Genomic DNA, 22,391 nt, shown 5'->3' on the forward strand with positions numbered 1-22,391 from the left:
GAATGTGGCCTTCAAAATAAACTTAAAAATGTGTCTAAAAAGAATGGCGATGTAGTGAACAGTACAACGTTTCTATTTATCTTTTAAATTCTCGATTCCTGTGTACAAAGACTTCCACACCAGTGACAGTAGATAATCAATTAGTAATTAGTTAGTTAATAATTCAACCTCAGGATGCCATTTATACTATACTATTCCAAATAAAAGGATAATATTTTTAATATATTTGTCATCATGATACCAATTGCGCCAAAATTTACATTTGGTATGTTTTAGACTTGCAGAACCTGTACAAGAATTTAAAACAAATGGGTTTGTTGGTTGGAAAAATGCTTGACTGCACAACATGAATATACGAGCATATCACAATTACATGTATGTATGTACATCTGTGATCCTACTGTGGATTCAAAACAAAGTCCTTATCACAGCAAATAAGGAGTGTTCAAAATCTAATTCAGTATGGTTAAATAAACCCAAACTCAACATTCAACATGCAGGATGGATTTCCCTGCAGTACATGCTTATCATGTTGCATATATTTACTGGAATGCATTCATAATTATTACAAGTATGTATGCGCACATTGATCTTTGATAGGCGTTGATAAATTAAAAAATTGAAAAATATTATCCAAATAATATGCAGAAAAATGTCCATTATTTTGAAACTTTGAGTGTGTTGTGGCTGACCTGAAACATCCGGTTGCCAGCTGAATTTAATGGCATATCTGTTGGTGTGTTGTTGAGGAACGCTATCCTTCTGGTTCCCATTAGAATGCTCTAGCCCACCGCCCCGCTGTTCGACTGAGCTTCTGCGGGTATTATCGGTTCTGCTGGACCCCGTGTGCCTCGGTGAGTACCGCTAACATTGCTCCGTGTTTGACGATGCACAGCTTTAACTAACGTTACTGGATTTATGTGTCGATATTCTGCCTAGTTCACCACTGTTCTTTAAAAACACCAACACCGCGATGGACCAGTGTCGTCTTCAATAGCAGGCATTTGTTCCACTCCAAGCGGAGCATTCGTGCCTCTTATTCGATGACATATTCAGACAGAGCTCATATGCTGCGACCGAGAGTCACTTGACCGAGGCCTTGTGACGTTAACGGTCGATGACAAGCCTCTGTCCGCAGGACCGTAAGAGCCTGCTTGTGATTAGTTAGCTGGAAGAGCTACCGTATCGCCGCTAACTAAAGCTCGCTGCTAACATTAGCTATTGTAGCATTCAGTCAACGTTGTAGTATTTTATGAATTCCGTTCGGACCACCAGCGTTAATCACGGTATTTAGACCACCACTGAGTTGGCTAATAGCTGGACAGTACCGTTAGCCAGTTAGCAGCGACCTGTTTCCGATACGAGCACATGCACAAGAAGCAAGTGGAAAAAAACAATGGTATTTTAATGCAGCCGTGTATGTTGACACATACAAGTACATTATGTTTTGAGCTTTGACGACCCCCCATTCTCTACTTATTAATTCAGCATACATCCGATGCATGAGGCACTTAAGTATTTATGTAAAATCAACTTCTTATTTCGTCAGCTGTTCTCAAAATACCCTCCACCTAAAATACACCGAGCTGGGCAGTGTAGCAGAGATTACATTAATCTCTTGTGCAAACCACCGTGGAGTCTCCATTACTGTATAGTAGGTACTTCTGATGATCTGTTACAGTAGCGCTGGCTTACACTTCATGGCACACTGTTGGGGAAACTGCTCTTAAAATCCGTAACACTGTTTGAACTAAGCTAGATGACTAACGCACGCATTTTAGGTTGCAAATCATAAACAAGTCATATAAAAGTGCAACAGCAGAAACTTCTGTATCCTTAATGTGATCATCAAGCTGCCTCTTGTGTGCATGGCATGTAATCTGATCACAGATCAGCGTCTGTAGGTGAACATGGCCACAGTGAATGTGAGGTCACAGTTCTGAAGTCAGTGGTTCTGTTGTTTGTTGAGGGACCAGGGCCTATTGGGTTTAGAGCCAGACAAATACTGGGTTTTTGAGGCTGATACTAATATTGGTGTTTGAGAGTTAAGAAATTCATAATGGATATTATTATTATTATTATTATCTGTGTCATTATTACACGCTCAAAATCCCCTTTTCTGATGAGGCCCTACATTTGTTCAGTGCTCTCTGGTGGACACGATATGTACAGTAGTGAGACATTTCAAAGGTGTCAATTAACATTAGTATTATATTTATGTTTTACACTAGTTTTCTTATGAGACCTTTTGCTTAGGACACTTAATGGCATTGTCATACTTTAGAGCCCCAAAAATCCCATAACATTAAGTGATTCACTGTTAATGCATTATTGTATCAACATCTGAGCATGAATATATTCATTATGTTTGTTTTTTTCCCCATATGTTTTCATACTGTACGTAAATGTTAAAGTGATGCGTCTTAGTTTGGGAGTTCTCCCTGCTATAGCTGCCTTCATGTCAGATAGCCAGAGCTGACAGATCAGTGCAGGCCCGTAAAAGCATGAACACACCTCACTCAGCTGTCATATTTAGGGGTGGGAATCTCAAGGCACCTCATGGTTTGATTCGGAAACATAGCATATTTGCAATGATTTGTATTTAATAGAACAGATCAATTAACTTTCATTTTAATAATGCAACATTAGTAACAAACGTAAGAGATGTGTCAACTGGAGGCTTACATTTTCCAACATATTCCCCAGCGTTGCAAAGAGAACCAACAAAAAAAAAGGTTCTGAATCACTTGAAATAAAAAGCTGCCCTTATTAGCAAATAAATAATATAGACTTCTCTTTAACCAAATCCTCCTATTATGGTTACAGTGACGCAATGGATGTCCACATATCAGTGGCGGGCCATGTATTTCATACCTGGGCCTTCAGTGCTGTCCTACTACAGTTGAACCACCTCCTAATAACCTCATTATGACGCCAGCATGACGGGATGCTGCGTCATTAATGGACAATGCATATAGTCAAAATCAATGTAATTAACACAATGACAAAAACAAACTCACAAGAACCGGTCACATATATTTATATGACAACAAAGCATGTAGAATAACATAAAACCCAAATAACACGATTCAACAGGCCTCTGCACATTCCAGCAGAGCTGCGGCGCTAAAACATGCATTCACCACACACTCAAAAAAATTGAGAAAAATGGAGTTTCCTCAAAGAACAAATTCACTAAGGGCCTTTTAAAGTGCTCTGGCTCCTCGTGTGCTGCTGTGTCCTCAGGTTGAATGTGAATGTTGATGTTTCCTTCATTCCCGTTGCTTAGAATGGCCGTTGGTGACCAAAAGAAGGTGGACAAATAAAAGATAGTTATAGCTTTTCCATTAAGAATTTTGGCGTGTAGAGTCCCGCCTGAGATAGACCATCTCCGGACTCTGGCCAAAGTGCGCCCGACCCGCCTCCAAGCGTGATGCTGAGACGCCTCGCCGACCACAGCTACAACTGCAATTTGTTGCGCTGGTCACATGAAGCAATACAACAATAGTTCAGATTAAGTAAGAAGACAATAAACTAGTTTGGCAATATCAAAATCCTAACTGTGTAACATGTGAAAAGTATATTTAACATGACGTGTTTTTCAAGCTAGTGGAGCAGAGAAAAGAGCCACGACTTTCCAGCTGTGGTTCAGCTGGAACATGACTCAGCAACAATTGGTGGCCATCAGGAGTTACAGTTCTGCAGTGGAAACGTGTGCTTGATCAAATGCAGAAGTTGTAACAAGACTTCTGGCTAGAGCCTACTGACCAGTGCCTTCAGAGTGACCTAGATGTAACTGCACCCTCACTGTATGCCTGGCCTTATCTCACGTTCATGTGTTTGCACACAATTATGTATTGGGACTATTTTCAATTCCTGAATTGTACAGTGACTCTTGTTCTTTGTGTATATACACACACACACACACACACACACACACACACACACACACACACACACACACACACACACACACACAGAGAGCTTCACTGTGGCAGGAAGGCATGGCTGTTAGGATGGGCATCTTGTTAACATCAAAGCCAGCCTCTTGGTGAATAGGAGGCTGAGAGAGGGGCTCTGTTTACAGGCTGTTGATGGGGCCTGGCACTGCCATGTGGCACTGGGCGGCCGCCAGCGACAATGAACCCCAGTGAAGCAGAAGGGAGGGAGAGGCAGCCATTGCAAATAGATTAAAGAAAGCTACAGCCAGCTTCTCTCTCCAGACCTCTAACATATTTTAATCTATTTCTCAGTTGTCTGGGTCCCAGTCGTGAAGCAATGCTGTAGTTTCATTATAAGATTAATAATAGAAGTATATAAAGTTTGTGCTGCTAACTCGTGCTAACACACTGCCTTTCTTCTCTCTGTAGGTGCCAATGACTGTGATGTAGCTATGCGTGGGTCCTGGCAGAGTTTGACTGTAAACTGTACCTGGTGACAGACCCTTGGACCTTTTCATTATTGTCACCACCGGACTATTCCAGCCCCTGCACACCCTATAATAAAGTCAGCCATGCTGGATGCAGCTGAATAACAAGTAGCGTTGGGAGTGACGGGGTGACGGGGTGACGGGGAGGACTCAAGTTTTTCTAAAGACTGCCATGTTTGTGTTAGAATGATAAACTGATCAGAGGAGAAGTGGAAAGCAAGTGAGACTGAAGGGGCCAGAGTGCGTGTGTTGGTGACAGAAGAAGAGCCATCCTTTCAGTAGGTTGGCGGCACCTGAGGATGACGAGCCTGTTCAAGCGCAGCAGCAGCAATGGAGGCTCCGGAAGCAGTGGAAGCGGTGGTGGGGGCGGCAGTGGCCAGGGGCAGCTCAACAACAGCAGGCCCAACCGGCAGGTCCGACGCCTGGAGTTCAACCAGGCCATGGAGGACTTCAAGACCATGTTCCCCTCAATGGACTATGAGGTAATAGAGTGCGTGCTGCGCTCTAACAATGGAGCGGTGGACGCCACTATCGATCAGCTGCTCCAGATGAGCATTGACGGACAGGGCTCAGACGACAGCTCAGACTCTGATGACAGCATTCCACCAGAGGTCAGTGGAAAGGTCCACTCAGTCTAATGCTGGCCCAGCCTGTTAAACCAAACTTATTTCAATGATTACTAGTCGGGTCTGTGACGGATAGACATGTTGAGAAGATGAGAAAAAGATTTAAAATACACCTGACCACTTTTGGGCATTCATTGAATGTTTTTTAACGAGATGCAAAACTTAACGTCACTTTATGGACATGAAATTATGATAGAGTAGAAACCGCTTATAGTGATCCTGTCCGTTCAGGTCGGGGTGATCACTGAGTGGATGTTTTTCGTAGGCAAAATGTTATCACATTCTGCTCCCTTTGGTAAGTCTTTGCCGTTTTTTGGCCGGCTCTGTGTCCCTGCAGTGGGGTGCTGCATGCAGATGAACGGTGAGTGGCGTAGAGGGAGGAGGGACACATTGGTCTGCGTGTGCTGTAACCGTGATCACTATAGGTCGTTTACGCTGAATCCTTTTTTTACTTTTTATTTCAGAATTCTTTGTTTGCTCATAGCATATGATCACAGACTCCAAAAACCTTTGCTATACATAACCTTTTTGACAGCAAATGTAAACCACAACCACAAATTGAACAATTAGTCCTTTCGATTGGTGCTCAATCCATCGACAGGAGAAGTGGCTGTATGCAGTGAGCTAACAAAAGACCTGTTGCTATTTTCTGCAGATTAAGACAGGCTGGTTTTATTTTGGGAGTTCCTAGTGTTCTCCTGTTACACATCACATGCGCAATGTCATACATTACCTTGACTTATAAATACATGTGCTGACTCTATTCAGTCACAAGGCATTGACCCAGGGCTTCATGACATGAGGCTGAGCCAGGCACTAATTGATTTTGATTTTGAAGATTGGATTTGATCCCAGCAATGCATTGCCTAATGGCCTTTCTGTGAGGCCATTAGAACTGAGAAGAAGACGAGTTAATGAAAGAGGCTTGTCTGTTCCTCTCTAGATCCTGGAGCGAACACTGGAACCTGACAGTTCAGATGAGGAACCGCCTCCAGTCTACTCCCCACCAACGTATGATATGCACATTTATGACAGGAAATACCCAGAAGCCCCACCAACGCCCCCGCCAAGGTAAGGAAGAGGGACTGAACGTTCACATATAAGAAGCTGAGACCTTTTTTTGTTCTCTTTGGCTTTTTGTATCACACATTAAGTGTATCTTTTTGATTTTATTAAATGGATGGAGAGTTTGTATGTGGGAGAGTTTGTGTTTAATAGTGTTGCTTCTGGTTTAGGACATTACCAATACTCACATTACAATGCTCAGTGCACAATTCATTACGGTATTCTCAGACGCCAAACAAAATGTACTGTGAAGAAGCAAGCAGACGAGTGTAATTTAAAAAAACGCCATAAACCAACCTCCACGATGCCTAGGAGGAACTGTAATAAACTGTAATCTCATATTCATGAACTACTTTATTGCCTTTGTACAAGCCCTGTAAAGAAAGAAGTCAAGTATTAATGCATTATAATGAAACGGAAGTTGACTATCGTGTAATCAATTTTGATTTGGCTGCAAAATATAAATACTCAAATGTATACTTTCTGGTGCGCGAGTATAAACCAAGTGTAACAGCTGCATTGTGTATGGTTTGTAGGTGTACTGTTTACCATGTTCACAGTCTTAGTTTAGAATGTTAGCATGGTGTTATTTTGCTAACACAAAGTAGTAGCTAACACACATTTTTGCAAATATTTGGTGGTAAACCTTTGACTTGAACAGGTCGGTGTTAATCCTGCTAGGCTCTAGGACCATTCTAAGAGGTTTTGGCCCTTACCCCGGTACATCACCTGGTGGCGGGGCACTGAACTCTCTGACGCCCCCTGCAACTAACCTATTTAAGGAGTTGCAGCTCCCCATGTCTTGTCCCGCCTTCTTAGCTAGAGCCAGAGCTAGTCTTCTCTGCCTCTGTGGATACCTATCTGGTGGCCTGTGGGTGCTGGTCTCCTGCTGATGGTATCTGCAGATTCCCCAATCCTGAGGAAGCAGCTCCTCTGTTGACTCCTGTTGGAACCTTGTAGCTTGCCTTATATCACAAGTAGATGTTGCGATTAGGCTTCATCCTCCAGAGACTTTGGACATCAGTGCCAAATGTCATGGCAATGCATCCAATCGCTGTTGGGATATTTCACTCAAAATAGGAAAGGTCCTTAGGATTCATCCTCTGAAGACCACACAATGCTTCATGGCAGTCCATCCTGTAGCTGCTCAGATACTTCAGTCCAGGTCAAAGTAATGTGCGGCTAAAATAGAGGGTAGACAATGCATTATATGCTCAATTGTTAACATTATACCACAATCAAAGTACACTAATGGTTAATGTAATCAATCAGACACTTTTATTTTTTAATTTCTAATTTACTTATGTGTCCTGTTGCTCTATGGGCTCTCATAGATTTGAAGCCCAGCCCCCACCAGGTCACCAGCAGGTCAGAAGTTACCGCAACTGGAACCCTCCTTTACTTGGAAATCTCCCTGATGATTTTCTGCGGATCCTGCCACAGCAGTTGGAAAGCATAAAGGTAAAAAATATCCGCATATACAGTAGATGTTAAATGGGTGCATTTGGTTTAGTTTTTCAAAATGTACTTGCATTTTAATTTTGTCATAAAATATACATATGCATTATAAAATATAGTATAGAAGGTTCTAAAAACAAAGTGCTTCGTAAACAGAACACGAGCAGTACTGACCAACACTCTAACTGCCCAGGATTCAGCAGCTACATTAGCTCAACACAGTAGCTTATTCAAGTGACTGCCAGCCAATGGTGTCTACTGTACAGCCAGGGATATCCTTATCAATCACTGATGACTTTTAGTTTCTGTTGGCTCATTTACTGTCTGATCACCTGGGCAGCATCCTGCAGTCTTTAAATTGAACTAAATGATCCTTTTTGCTGTAGGAGGTCAAAGGACTGTTTTTGTTTCCACAAAGTCAAGCTAATGACTTTTATTCTTTTTCATTCATTTTGTTTCCAACCATTCCAGTTTCCATTAATTCCCATACATTACAGAGATCAGTTGGAAACATGCTGGAGTTAAGTATTCCATTAGTGAACATCAAGTTCAAACAAATATTTGTCCGTGTTGCATTATGGTAATGCCCTGCAAGAGCAGGTTGGTTTGAGAGGTCTAAAGTGCATTACCTGCACTGCATTAAACAATAATGTACCTTTTTTAACCATGAGTGATTACGCAACTCAAACCCGTTTTTAAGCGTTTTCCAACCACAATAATATGGAAAAACATGTCTGGAATGGTTTGGTATGGATCTGAAGCTGGCAGTTGATTAGCTTGATCTAGCATACAGACTGCAGATGGAAGAACAAGTGAAGTCTGAGTTTAAATATGCTGAAAACTGAATGAACAAATTAAATGAGTTTGATATTGTTTGTTAAATCCATGCACAGTCAGCTGTGTTTAAATGAGAATCTGTGGTTTTAGGGGAGCTATGTACTGGAACTAGTTAATCCATCCTCCCAACACTTCAGATTATTCTGCTACAGCGAGGGTTTCCAGACAGGAAACGGTCGTGAGCTCAACGATTTAGTATACGTCTAGTATACATGTTACTTGTTCAGGTGATGAGGTGCTTTCCCCCTGCCTCCAGTCTGGATGCTACTCTAGGCTAACTCTACGTGCTGACATCAGCTCTGTATTCAACACACAGACATGAGATTGATATGTCTTCTCATCGAACTCTCAGAAAGAAAGGAATGTTTACCAATGCCTGTACAGTACTAATAGTAGGAGTAGTCCTGATATTAACCAATAATCTCTCCTGTCTTCACCTCAGCAAAGCTCTCAGAGCAGTCTATCCCAACCTTCATCGTCTTCCTCAGTTTCTTCAATAAGCCAATGGACGGCCCAGTCTGCTTCTCAGTCTGGAGCCGTGGGGACTTCTGGAAGTCCAGGTCTGACAACAGGAGCTACAGAGCAAGACAAGAAGCTGAAGCAGTACCTGGAAGACGAGCGCATCGCCCTGTTCCTGCAGAACGAGGAGTTCATGAGAGAGCTGCAGCGCAACCGCGAGTTCCTCGTCGCCTTGGAGAGAGGTATGACTGTGTCTCTTCGACCCATTATACACCGAGAAATTGTGCTCACAATGTCAGCATGAGGTCAGTGTCAATAGCTGTACTGTATAAGATATTTAGTCACTGGTAATAATGTATAGAATGTATATTGGAGGTTGTGAGATATTGAACACATATTATTAAGATACTGTCCTTTTTAAGGTGGTCATCATCAAAGGTTCCCTGTGGAGTTTTAGACCTCTAGTGGTGCTGTGGAACTGTTTGGTTTGTCTCATGCATGCGCACGAGGACACTTGGGTGACACAGTACACACTCCTACCAGTAGTTTCACACTATTCTGCTGATCCATAGGTGTTGGTAACAGACCAGCAAAGGCAGGAAGAAGAAGAAGACTGCCAGCTGTAAAACATTTAACAATGCTGGATTTCAAATATAAAACACGGCTTAGCAAGTGTTTTGCGAGGGAGGAAATACATTCCACCCATTTGTTGGAGCTCAATGATGCACACGATGGGTTTTAGTGAGCAACACTGACTGTTACCATGTAAAACTCCACAGGGCACCTTTTTAAAAGACTTTATTTGTGCCGTTATCCCCATAATTTGCCTTGATGCTCAAGTCCTATGCCTGTCTCTTTGGAATTATTTTGTCCAAGTATTGAAACTTGGTATGATAAATGTATGATTACAAACCACACCGCAATATCAGCAACCCAAAGCTGGTCCAGTGCACGCAGAATACACGTTACGTTGATTGATGCGTGGAATGCAGATTCAAAAACTTTTAGTCGTATGCTGCGGCGAGCACAACGAGCTGATTGGCGTGCAAGTCAGTCACACTATGGCGAGTGCAAATGAAACGGCACCGCTGAAAGGTCAGCTAGCAGAAGACAACGGAGAGAGAGTTGTGTAACAGCAGCGTGTCGGCGGTGCTTATTGCTGTAGAAGATGCGAATGGATAAAATTTGAATATAGTGCCGTACTACTTGAAACAATTCTAATGGTGAGTTCAATTTCCGTAAGGCGTGGCCAAACCAGCATTAATAACCTGAAGTTTCAGATTAAATCATTACCAGTGAATGGAGTTGCAATCAGGTGACTGATACTGACTCATTAGGGAACAAAGGCCCTGAGACGACCAGTTCTATTGACCCCTGCTCTAAACTGTGTGCACAATTATTAGGCAAGTTGTATTTTTGAGGATTGATTTTATTATTGAACAACTACAGTGCTCTTGGGTCAATCCAAGATGTTAATAAACCTCAAACCTGAATGTTTAAGAAAGTAAAAGTGAGGTTTTGGCTTTTTTAGGAGAATATCTATGTGTGCACAATTATTGGGCAACCATTTGTGTGCACAATTATGCAACTAAATGAAAAACGAAAATGTTCCCATCTCACTTGTTTATTTCCATCTGTTAAAGTGAGAATAATAAACAACTCAAAATTTACAAAAACATTTTTGACCAATCAGTGACCCCCTTTTCAATAACACTAATAAGCCTTCCATTCATGGATTCTGTCAGTTTCTTGATTTGTTGACGATCAACCACAGCCTCCCAGACTTCAGAGAGGTGCACTGTTTTCCTTCACAGTAAATCTCCCGTTTAAGAAGGACCCACAAGTTCTCAATAGGGTTTAGGTCAGGTGAGGAAGGGGGCCATGTCATTATTCTTTCATCTTTAAGGCCTTTACTGGCTCGCCACGCAGCGGAGTACTTCGATGCATGTGATGGAGCATTGTCCTGCATAACAATCATGGTCTTCTTGAAAGATGCAGACTTTTTTCCTGTACCACTGCTTGAAGAAAGTGTCTTCTAAAAACCATCTGGTCCATCAAGAGACACTCTCATCTCATCAGTCCATAAAACTTTTGAAAAATCTGTCTTCAGATATTTCTTTGCCCAGTCTTGATGTTTCAACTTACAGTATGTGTCTTGTTCAGTGGTGGTCGGCTTTCAGCCTTCCTGACCATGGCCAGGTCTCTGAGCACTGAACACCGTGTACTTCTGGGCACTCCAGGTAGGTTGCAGTTCTGGAATATGACAGCACTGGAGGATAATGGGTTCCTGGAAGCTTCACGTTTAATTGCCAAAGATTTGAGAAAATAAAAAAAAATTTCAACAATGTTTTTTGCGATTCTGTTGACTATTTGCAACAAAATGTTTGATGGTTCTTGTACTGGTTTGATCACGCCCCAATATCTTAGCAATTTCAAGAGTGCTGCATCCCTCTGAAAGACTTTTTAAAATGTTTGACTTTTCAGAGTCAGTTAAATCTCTTTTTTTGGCCCATTTTGCCTGAGGAAAAGAAGCTGCCTAATAATTATGCACACCTTGATATAAGGTGTTGATCTCCTTAGGCCACACCCTCCCTCATTACACAAATACACATCACCTGATATGCTTAAATCCAATGGGCATTCAGGTTTATACAGCTTGGAGTTGGAAAATATGCATAAAAATTATGATATGGTCAAAATACTCACTTGTCTAATAGTGCACACAGTGTAGTACAGCGTGTTGCGACAACGCACTGTGAATTTTTAATTGATCATTAAAGATTGAATACTTGAACATAAGTTAAAATGAAAAGTGGCCCAGTAGTCACGGTCACCAAGCTTCCAGCACCACCTGTTTTTACAAACGTGCAAATTAATTTTGCTTTACTGCTTTCTGGTGAGACCGGGACACATGATCAGCCTGTAGACGATGGAGAGTGAACTGAGAGCTCCAGTGGGAACAGAGGTAGGTAGCCTAGCTTAGCTTAAAAAGACTAGGTCTAAACTAGTATATGGCTGGACCGTCTATGGTCCGTGTGCTAAATTGTAGCCAAATTGTTCCAGGGAAAGTCAGCGTTGTTGTCCATAATGTGAATCCTTGGAAATATTGATGTTCATCTGCACTTTTCTGGAGTTCTTAAAATGTTTTCAAGTAATAGATCACATCACATGACATGTTTAAGCTAAGTCAAATAATTGAGGACTGTCCGTGCCCAAGCACGAGGGCCAATGGGGAAACTCTAAACATTGACCATGAATGGTGTAACTCAGTCACTCACTCAGTCAGGGGCAGGCTTCCCCTCTAGCTCTGTTCAGTATCCAGCCTACTGTACGGACATGACACTCTCATTGATTTTAGCATGTTTCCCGAAATGTCTTATATTAGTTTAAACTGTGATTCTCCTTTTTTTTTCTTTTTTTTTTTAAATATCCAATTATTTTGCTTTTCCCATATAGGCTCTTGTCACATTTAGTTGAATAGTTTGGGGTTTCTGGTGTTTATTTTCTCATTGCTTTTCTTTACTTGGACAAAATGAATTCCATATGTCTCCATTTGTCATAGTCTCACATCCCTCAGCTTGTGATTAAGGCCCTCGCTTCCATTGTTTTAGTAGGTATATTAAGAGATCCAGTTGGGCCTGAACCACGCTCAAGGTTTTTTAGGTTTTTTTCCTACATTCTGAGACAAAAATAAGACTTTGACTTTATTCTCAAAAAGTCCACTAGAGAGAAATGTTACTACTCCCTTTTTAGTGCTTCTGAGATTCCGACTTTGCTGAGACAAGCTAGATAAGACAAGGTTGACACTAGTCGAGATGAATTGACATGGAGCTTTAGAAGTCTGGGCATTATACCATTATACCAGAGCTCATCACATCTTGATTCCTCACATCAGTGGTCATAACATCTGCTCTCTGTTTTTAGATCGCTTGAAGTATGAATCAAAGAAATCAAAGTCCACTCATTCATCTAGTATGGAGAATTCCACAGGTAGATATCACCCATCAAGCTTCCTCTGCCAAGCTATTTGCAACTGTGTCTTTGCACACTGAATTTGACTGAATACTGGTCTGTGTGCATTCACTGTGATATTTGTTGGTTGTGTCAAGGTTGTGTGCCCCAGACATCCTACTATAAATACTGTTTGTGTACCAGTACATGCGTAAGTGTACAGTGGGGTAGTGTTGCTGTGTCTGTGTGCAGGAGATCAGTACCCTGCAGCTTCAATGGAGGCCGTCTCAGATGACGCTATGTTCAGAGACAAGCTCAAACACATGGGCAAATGTAAGTGTTCTGATTTACAAGACCACTCATATTTCACAAATTGCATTACCCTTTTTAAGGTCATTGTCCATGACCTGGAATGTTTTCTCTCCTTCAGCAACAAGAAAGAAGCTGTTTGAAATTGCCAGAACATTCTCAGAAAAGACAAAGCGGAGAAAGTCGAAAAGGAAGATGCTCCTGAAGCACCATTCGTATCCTTTGCTATACCTTGGTCACATTATCTGGCTATTTTTAATTTTGTTCTCAAATAGTTAAGTAGACAATGTTTATTTACCCCGATCATATGCACCATCAAAGTGGCCATACTTCAGCAAATAAAAGCATTTTGCTTCAATAACACCAAGTGATTCAGCAGTGACTCAACACATTCTTGTCCTCCATGAGTGCAACAAGCAGAGACATAACCTGCAGATGTTTTGTCTTAGTGCCGTTTGTTTCTTTAATGCTGATCTATATGGAAGAAAGCAAAATCATTGCCATTAGACTCTCAAAGTCTTACATCATCTACATAAAGCATTGTCATACTTAGGGTGGGAAAATTCCAGGAATATTCAAAGTTGAAACTTTCCATGGGAATTAACAGATACATTTTGGGGTAATTTAACTGTATTTACCTTGTCATACATGACAAAACAACATTTTGTTTTGTCATTAGCAGATTTAAAAAATGACATTTTTGACTTAATCCATTTGTGAGTAGAACTTTATTCTTTCATTGAACAACAAAAACATGAATGTTGAATAAAATAGTGTATTCCCTATTGCTCAAATGCAGTAGTGTGGCCTCAATAGCCCTCCTGTAGTGTGCATGTGATGGAAGAATGCACTGCACATGTGATGGAGGAATACTTTCATTTGACGTATTTGATCACGTCGGAAAGAAACACAGCATGTGCTGCATTCCATAAATCTTTAAAATATAGTTTTGAATTACGTTGAATTGCTCAGCCTTTCATTTGCAGTAATTACTTTTATTTATAAGTCGCCCAACTCGTGCTTTTTGATGGACCCCAACAGCCGCGAATAATCGAGGTGATGGTGTACTTTTGTGTGGACATACATACATCCTACTCTCACTGCTGTAAAAAGTTAGCCTACTGTATACAAATAAACTTGGTATTAAAATGAACATGGCTTCAGTTTACCAAGTAATCAATATGCTAGGTAATGACAAAGACGTTCAAAAACAACAGAACGTTTCATGTTTATGTTTCTGGCAGACAATGTTCCCAACTAGCTGCATCCAGGGTCCAGCTGAGCTAGGCTTGCGTAGTCTTGTTCTCAACAACATTTAAGTTCCCTGTTATATGCTTTTGCAAAAAAAAATAAAAAATTGTCAAAATTTCCCAAATGCCAGAGCTTAATTTCCCATGGAAAGTTTCCGGAAATGTACCAGAAATTTTCCACCCCTTTGCAACCCTAGTCATACTCCATCAACACCATAATTGTTAAGATTTCTGCTTCACACATACATCATCAGCTAACGATCAGCCTCCCTAACTGATTTCTGTGAGTCCATGAATTGTGTGACTGATGCATAACTAGGGTTTTGGTGTTCTTAACTAATGTTCTTTCCAGATTGGGCACAACCAACTCTACGGCCAATCTCCTCGACGATGTAGAGGGAAACCCCTGTGGTAAGAAATGCATGTCACCCACACGATGTTAAACATTTTTCTGTTGCCACAATGTTACAGTGCTACCTAACTGATCTAGCTTCAGGGTGCAGATGGTCCCTCAGACGTCAGGTCACTGAGGAGACCGAGCTGACCACTGAGCTGTGGTTCAATTTGAATTCACAAGATGAAAACTATAATAACTTCTAGAGAAAATTTGCCACCTTTTTTATCTGGATGTCCAATCAGCTTTGAAGGTAAATTAACTTGATTGAAGCAATAAACTCCTTAGTGCGTGCTATATTGACCCAGAAAGAGGAGTGTGTGTGTGTGTGTGTGTGTGTGTGTGTGTGTGTGTGTGTGTGTGTGTGTGTGTGTGTGTGTGTGTGTGTGTGTGTGTGTGTGTGTGTGTGTGTGTGTGTGTGAGAGAGAGAGAATCCTGTACTTTTTCCATATCACAATATATATGACAGAAAAAAAACTATTGCAATGTCAACTTTCAAGTTTTTTCCAATTTAATTAAACACTAACAATGATGTAGTTGGAACTACAGGCTGCTATTTCAGCTTTGATTTCTAGTCTGGGCCTCAGGGTGTGTGCTGTAAATGTTGCTCAATAATAGAACTTCCTTGTTTTCTTCGAGTCTATTGCAAAATAGCTACATTTCTGCAGCGAAAACATAACCAGTGACATGTTAAGAAAAACTAACTTTTTTTAGTCCATGAACATAAATGTGGGTCTCTGCTGTGACTTCAAACCCACAACCTGAAATGAGACAACTCGGTCTGTTTTTTGGGCTCCCTGTTTTAGAAAAGGAGATTTAGCAAGCCATTTATGTTTTCCTCCTCTTCGAGATCAGCATTTTGGTTGTTTTTTGTGACTGGAGAGGATGGAACTTAGTACAACAACATTTTGAATGGTTAGAATTAACTTTCATGAAGTGAAAACAAACTGTGAAAGGGTTAAATTTGTAAGACCATTTCGGACAACGCCGTGTTAGAGACCCGTCAATCTAAAGGTAGCCCCGCCCCTAAAGCATTCTTTGCTTTATGGTCTGTTTGACTCTAAATGGACCATAATTTACTAAATGGACATCATGCTGTATTGAAGACTTGAAACTAGAGATTTAGACCATAAACTCATGTTTACAATGTTTACTGAGGTAATAAATCAAGAGAGAAGTAGAGCCATTTTCTCATAGACTTCTATTCAACCAGAGGAGTTGCCCCCTGATGGACACTAGAGAATGCAGCTCTTTAGCATTGGTTTCAATTTGGCCTACACATGCACATAAAAACATTGTCCTAAAGCATTAATAGTGGCCACAAACTCCACAGGGAACCTCTGACCACATGCCTGATCACAGCTGGGTGGGCTGTGTTGCACCTGTGTCCACACCTGCTGTGTTCACATTAGAATTATTGATTGTAGCGTTTAGTTGGCCTCTTATGAGATTTGAGCTGATAAAAGTTGTGCCTGATGTAGAAGATACCTTGGTGTCTTACCTGGTACCTAAAGAAGAGCATTCCCACAGTGTCAAATGACAACGACCACAAAACACTATTAAGAAAAGAAAATGAAGATGATCAAATGTGACTACGTCAGGGCACATATAGCTATGTTCATGTGTTTTTGTGTCTGTGTCCAGAGGAAGATGGTCATCCCAGAAGAGCAAACACTCAGGAAGAAAACGAGCAACGCAACGAGCCAATATTATGGTAAGGTACTCCTCAGTCATTCCACGTGGGCTAAAAGTGAGTCCTGCTATAAAGACTATGTTGTAACTAGTGTATATGAATCAGCACCGTACCAACACTGTGCTCAAATGGAAACATGTGCTTAACTCCATCCAACTATTGTCAAACATGTAAGCAATGGAGACAAAATGTGATTAACAAGAGTGTCTCATCTTTTGGGTCAGAGGTTAGTGGGGAGAATACATAAAAGAGGGGAGAGAGGTGTTTGTTACATCAAGGATCATACCATTTGCTAAATGGTGAGCAGATTCCACTGAGATCTGTCAGCAGGCCACAGTCTGATTGAATAGTTTTAATAAAATCTAATTTTCTCTGAGCTTTAAAGCGGCGGGGTTTATTTCCATTAACATAGTACTTTCTCTTTATTCTATGTATTAGAAAGTGTACTATGTGCTGAGCTGTCAATGATTGTCACTCAGAAAAGCATTGATGTTACTCGTAACGCTTCTAGTTGTGATTCTTAAGCATGTATGAGTTTGGTGAATATTTCTTATACAAAAAACCATGGAATTAAATAGTTTTGGGTGTCAGAGACTGAGATGAAAGCAAACTTCTTACCAGCAATAATTGTCTTTATCGAAGAAATACGACCATCTTTACTTCTAGAACGTTCTAGTTGATGGTTAAGGACAGAGAGCGTTACTTAATGACCACAGACCTTCTAGTATTTGAGTGTATGGCTCGTTTACACTGCAGATAGTTAGCCCTCAGTGTAGGCGGGATTCTTAGCTGATCACATTACGTTACAGTCATTTAGCAGACGCTTTTATCCAAAGCGACTTACAATTCAGAATCTAGGTACACCGTAGGCACAGTTACGGGAGCAATTTTGGGGTTAAGTGTCTTGCTCAAGGACACATTGACATGCGACTAGCCGGGGATCAAACCGCCGATCCTCTGATTGAAGGACGGCCCTGCTCTCCACTTAGCAACCGTCACCCCATTGCCGTAGCAACACCGTGTCAGACTGCTGTGACATCATCTTCAACAGGACACTCGCTGGATCCTTTCATCTGCAGCCACACAGGAACGTCTGCACTTCATTTGTACTCTGTAGTGTACTTCTTAGTGTAATGTATGCCGTATTGTACACTAGTGTAGTGTTAGTGTACGGTGTCGTGGTCTTATTGTATGCCGTCATGTAAGTAGTAGTAGTGTACTTCATGTATGGCATAGTGTACACAGTAGTGGATGTCGTAGTTATACAGGCTGCCCGGTCATCACATTTCGGTTGAGTGGATAGAGTGGTAGCTTTTTAAAGACGGTGGGTTTGTGCTAGATGTCCGGTATCGTGCTTGTGATGATTCTCCCTGACCAGTCAGTGGCCTGCAGTGTTTTAGCTCCACCTTCTTGTATCTGCTTGGTTCTTTTGGAACCTCTACCAAGGTGGTACCAGGTTGAGTAGAGCCGTGCCGTATCATGCAGTGGAAATGCAGCATTAGAGGAATGTGTCACATCGTTACATTTCAAATGTGACTTTTGGATAAATCTTACATCCACTTGATGTGTGTGCAGCAAGCGTTTAATCTTATAACTAGCCATGTGGATGACTGTCATGGAGGAAGAACGAGCCTTGAAAACAACAAAAAGATAATAGATATAATCTCTGCCAAATGGAAATAAAGAAATGGTGAGGCAATAACTTATCCAGTATCCCCTATCCTCAAGTAAGAGTAGAAAAACAAACAATATCTGTCATGTTGTCCATAGTGGTACTATCTAAGTAACAGGACCCTAGAAAAGCTTGCCAAGTACAGCCATGGCGCCCATTCCTTAAGAGAAAGAAAACACAGAACATCTTTAGTGCATGCACAAATGTATCTAGTTACATTTTATCAAGAGATAAATTAATATTGTTGTCTTATTATTGCCACTTTGATGACATTGGTAATCCAGTAAGAGTCATTATGGCTGGCTCCATTTAGCTTTAGTCTGGTGTGTGGCATCTTGTAAAAAAAATCTAAGATGTCGCCAGTGGACAGATTGGAATAAGGTGAACGGTTGTTAAGTTAGGGAACAAAGGGGCTGCGGCCATCTTGTCTGAAGGTTACACATGCCTCAATTAAAATGAATTAAATGTTCAATATCAATCAGTCTGTGTCTGAATCTAATGTATATACTGACCACCATCTTCTTCTACGTTTCTGCTTTCTTCCTCTCAACTGAGCTCAAAATAGAGATGTCCTACTTGATCACTGTGTCTTCTGTAGTTCTGTAGTCCAGCACTTTCAAGAGCCTTAAAATAAGGCACAGACAATGTCTTCATAGTTTTATTTTGGGATGTAAATCCCTAACCATACACGCTCTCTCCTGCCTTTCAGATCCTCTGATGCTGCACCATATCAGGGTTACCATGGCGAAGGCAGCATGACTCACGGGTGGTGGCCTCGCAGCTCTTCCTGTCTCCACCTGCTCACCCCACCCTAATCCAAACCAGCCAATGTAAGGCTCAGCAATGAGACCCCTCCTCCCCAGAGAGGGGAACTGGACTGTTCCCAGCACTGGCCTAACTGTCTATAAATGCATTCTCTTTGTACTATAACACTTTGTTAATATATCATTTTAAATGTAAAGGAAAATGCATAAATCCTTACCAGTATTTGTTAACTACTTCCCTTAAGTGAGAGGAACACTAGAGTAGTGATGATCTTGCCATATGAACCTTTTGTTACTTTTCCAGACTGTATTCTGATTGGTGCCCCTCAGACTTGGCATTTCAGATCCTTTCTATACAATAAACCATGTAGAGCTTTTTTACCATCTTTTCTTATCAGATTGTAATATTCTGCTGTTTTTGAAAGTCAGGGGTTATGTAAGTGAAATTCTAATGTCTGAATATTGTGGCCATTAATGTTGTGGCTGGCCAAATGTCAACACTTGGCCAATGTAACCAGTTGATCAAAAGGACTGTCAGTAGAAAGCATGTTTAGAGCAGTTTACCAGTTTTCTTTCTTTTTTTGGAAAGGTGGAAACGGTGTCATTCAATCTGTTGTAGCACCATGAACAGCACAGTGGTCTGAATATCAAACCAGGATGACGGAACATGGGTGTCACGTGAATGATAACACCATTTATCAAACGTAATGCTACAGATGTGATGCGACATAACAGCATATTGTTGTCAGACTTAGATTAAATAAATCCTTCAGTTGTTTTCCCACACAGCAATAACATGATTTTGATGAGAATGAGTCTGAGCATTATACCTTCCTCTATTTTTAATATTGTGGTGGCTGCAATTTGTAATGGGACCAAACCAGTGGTGTCCTTGATATAGGAGAAACGGACACCATTACTGTTAACAGTGGCAAGGTTCAAAGTGAATTGGGCACTCCAATTCCAGATGTCAATATCTACCTCCTCCTACCCATAAACCCATACATGTTTGAGGTCATGTCCTGTTGGTTTGGATTATGTTTTCAGCCCTTCCACATCCAGAGCAAAGAGACAGAGACATTCTCTGGATACCTCGCCTACAGGAGGGAAAACAATTAGCAACCAAGGGCTGAAGTGCCTGTAGCCAGCCACAGATTTCAGCATGTCTTCCAGGGGTGCAGTTGAAAACTCCAACGATAACGGGACAAGTTAGCAAGCTAATGTTGTTTGGCTAAGGCACTTGCCAACATAATACTGCATAGCTTTCTAATTGGTCCATATTCCACTATAAGACAAGTTGCGAACTGTCATCATGCTTTAGCTTAATATAGAGAAATATAGTTCAAACTGATCCCACAGTTTTCCCATTCTTCCTGCTGATGCCTCTTTCGGTTTGACAGCTTCTAAAAACTTAGTCTGTGTTCTTTGATGTGTTGGTAGAGCATTGAACCACACACCAGCTTTTAGCCATTTATCTGTTTTCTAGTGAAAGCGACGAGGAGGAACCTTCACACAATGCAAAGTCAATGGAGAGTGGTGAATTGTTTTCCCTTTCAGTGTGGGTGGGACTCTGTGGCTCAGACCTGTGTTTTTGGGCCTCACTGTAATGTTTCTTTTTTGGGGAATGGCATTGATCTCACCTCACCTGTTGAACCACACTAGAAGTTTGAATCCCTGGCTCTGGGCATGCTTGAAGTGAGCATGCCCATAGAGCTCCATTCACTGCTTCACTAAAACTTTGATAATATTCTGCCAGGTTCCCAGAACTCTTGCATAAACCTGGGAGATGTTTGCAAGATGTTATGGAAATAGGAAATATCAGATTGTCCTTGTAGCAAATCGTGTCTTTGTTGATGTCATCTCCTTGAGTGAAGGGAGAAAACATTTTCTAGATCCCACAGTTAATGCTGTAAACAATGGCATCATGTTTGGACATGGAAGTGAAGACTGAAGTTGGACAAAATGCAAACACAAAAATGACCCTTTTCTACTGCTCCTCATTTGTATGTGTAGATGTGAAACTAGCATGGATTCAATAAGTAGTAAGAGTGAGGTGTTGCCTGTGTGAACAGAAGGTGTTAGGAGAGGTTAGATCATCAACTCTTTTCTTTCTCCCTTTGTGCATTACATGTTTTTATCACTTCCGAAAATCTCCACAAAGGAACTTTTCTGGATTGTTTTTTTTAAGTGTGTGTGTTATCTATCACTTATCTATCCCCTTTGATTAAACTACTTCAATGTGCTATTTGCTTATTAAGTGATGAACAAAGTTTGGATGACTGACTGATGTTAAAAAAGGAATTTGTTGAAGGCCCACTCCAGTGTTCATGCATGTTTTACACATGTATTATAAGTCATACATGACATCACTTTTAAAGCAGCTCTGATAAAGCCTCTGTCCTCTACTGCCCAGCACCAAGCAACACACACACACAGACACACACACACACAGTGAGAGCCTAGCAGGTGAACATAAAGGTCACAGTGAAGTGCAGAACGTTCGTCTCCCCCCTTGGCACTGACAGTAATTACACAAACAGTTTAGAGGTTTGCTTGTAGGAGAGATGTGAGCTTGACTGCACCGTCGAATGAATCATTTTTTTTTTAAATACAGAGAGCTGCCCTGGCAGTGACGGTGTTAATCAGCATTGTGTTCACTTGTTTGGAAGACGCTTGAAAGGAACAAACCGGACGTTCATATGTAAAAGTCCTGCACTCCAGCTGTAAGGGACAAATCCCTAAATGGCCCCATCATCAGAAGGTGAAATGTTCACTCATGATCGTGTGCTGCTTCTCATTTCTCATTCAGATTATTTACTGATGTTGACTTTCAAGTCCAATTTGAGCAGCTTGTTTGAATGTTGAACTTTAACAGAGAACTCAGTTTACCCTCCCGTCAAAATGGAATGAATTCCTATTAAACGTATCTATAAATGATTTACCTTTTTGGGAATTTCATTTGCATAATGAACTTTGAAAACATACACAACAAAAACAGACACTCCACCTGTGTAGTAGGCTCAATAAAAACAAACATTTTAGATTGATTTAATGATTTAAATTGGAAGACAAAAGACACAATGTCATACTCAGACAACACGAGTCACAGGAAGCATGAACAGATGGTGGGCTTTTGTGTTTAGTCTATGACCTTTCACCCAGCTACATAAACAATCCAGATTGCTCTCTTATATGGGGTCTTTGCACTCATTTCTGTCTTCTAAAGGAAATCATTGTGTAACAAAAAAAGGCTCCCCCCAAATGGCACCAAGATATTTGTTTTCCAATCCACAATATTTCCAAATAGTCACAGACATTAGTCCATAATACTATGACTTGGCTACTTGGATTGTTGTTTATTGAACTGTATCGTAATGAACTGGCTCCAGAGTTGTTTCAGGCAGCTTTTGTCTGTCTAGTTTTTGCTGTGATTTGTCTGCAGGTTGATGATGGATTCTTCTTTTTGGAAACTTTAGTTGATGTC

At 41.0% G+C, this 22,391-nt stretch overlaps 1 protein-coding gene across 2 annotated transcripts; it reads left to right on the forward strand.

The window, feature by feature from the left end:
• The first annotated feature begins 707 nt into the window (after positions 1-707).
• Positions 708-21,164, forward strand: cuedc1b (CUE domain containing 1b). Of its 2 annotated transcripts, XM_068712470.1 has the most exons (11): positions 708-854; positions 4,371-5,040; positions 5,999-6,126; positions 7,455-7,581; positions 8,858-9,116; positions 12,799-12,864; positions 13,078-13,158; positions 13,256-13,349; positions 14,737-14,795; positions 16,423-16,492; positions 18,853-21,164. In XM_068712470.1, coding segments are annotated over exons 2-11 (1,197 nt in total). In that variant the 5' UTR covers positions 708-854; positions 4,371-4,728; the 3' UTR covers positions 18,854-21,164. The 2 variants fall into 2 exon arrangements, with proteins under 2 accessions (XP_068568571.1, XP_068568580.1); XM_068712479.1 differs by lacking the exon at positions 12,799-12,864.
• Positions 21,165-22,391: the final 1,227 nt, after the last annotated feature.

Source organism: Cebidichthys violaceus, unplaced genomic scaffold (assembly GCF_023349555.1).
Source record: "Cebidichthys violaceus isolate CVI_PGR_0920_01 unplaced genomic scaffold, fCebVio1.0.p SCAF_1, whole genome shotgun sequence".
NCBI classification, from domain to species: Eukaryota; Metazoa; Chordata; class Actinopteri; order Perciformes; family Stichaeidae; genus Cebidichthys; species Cebidichthys violaceus.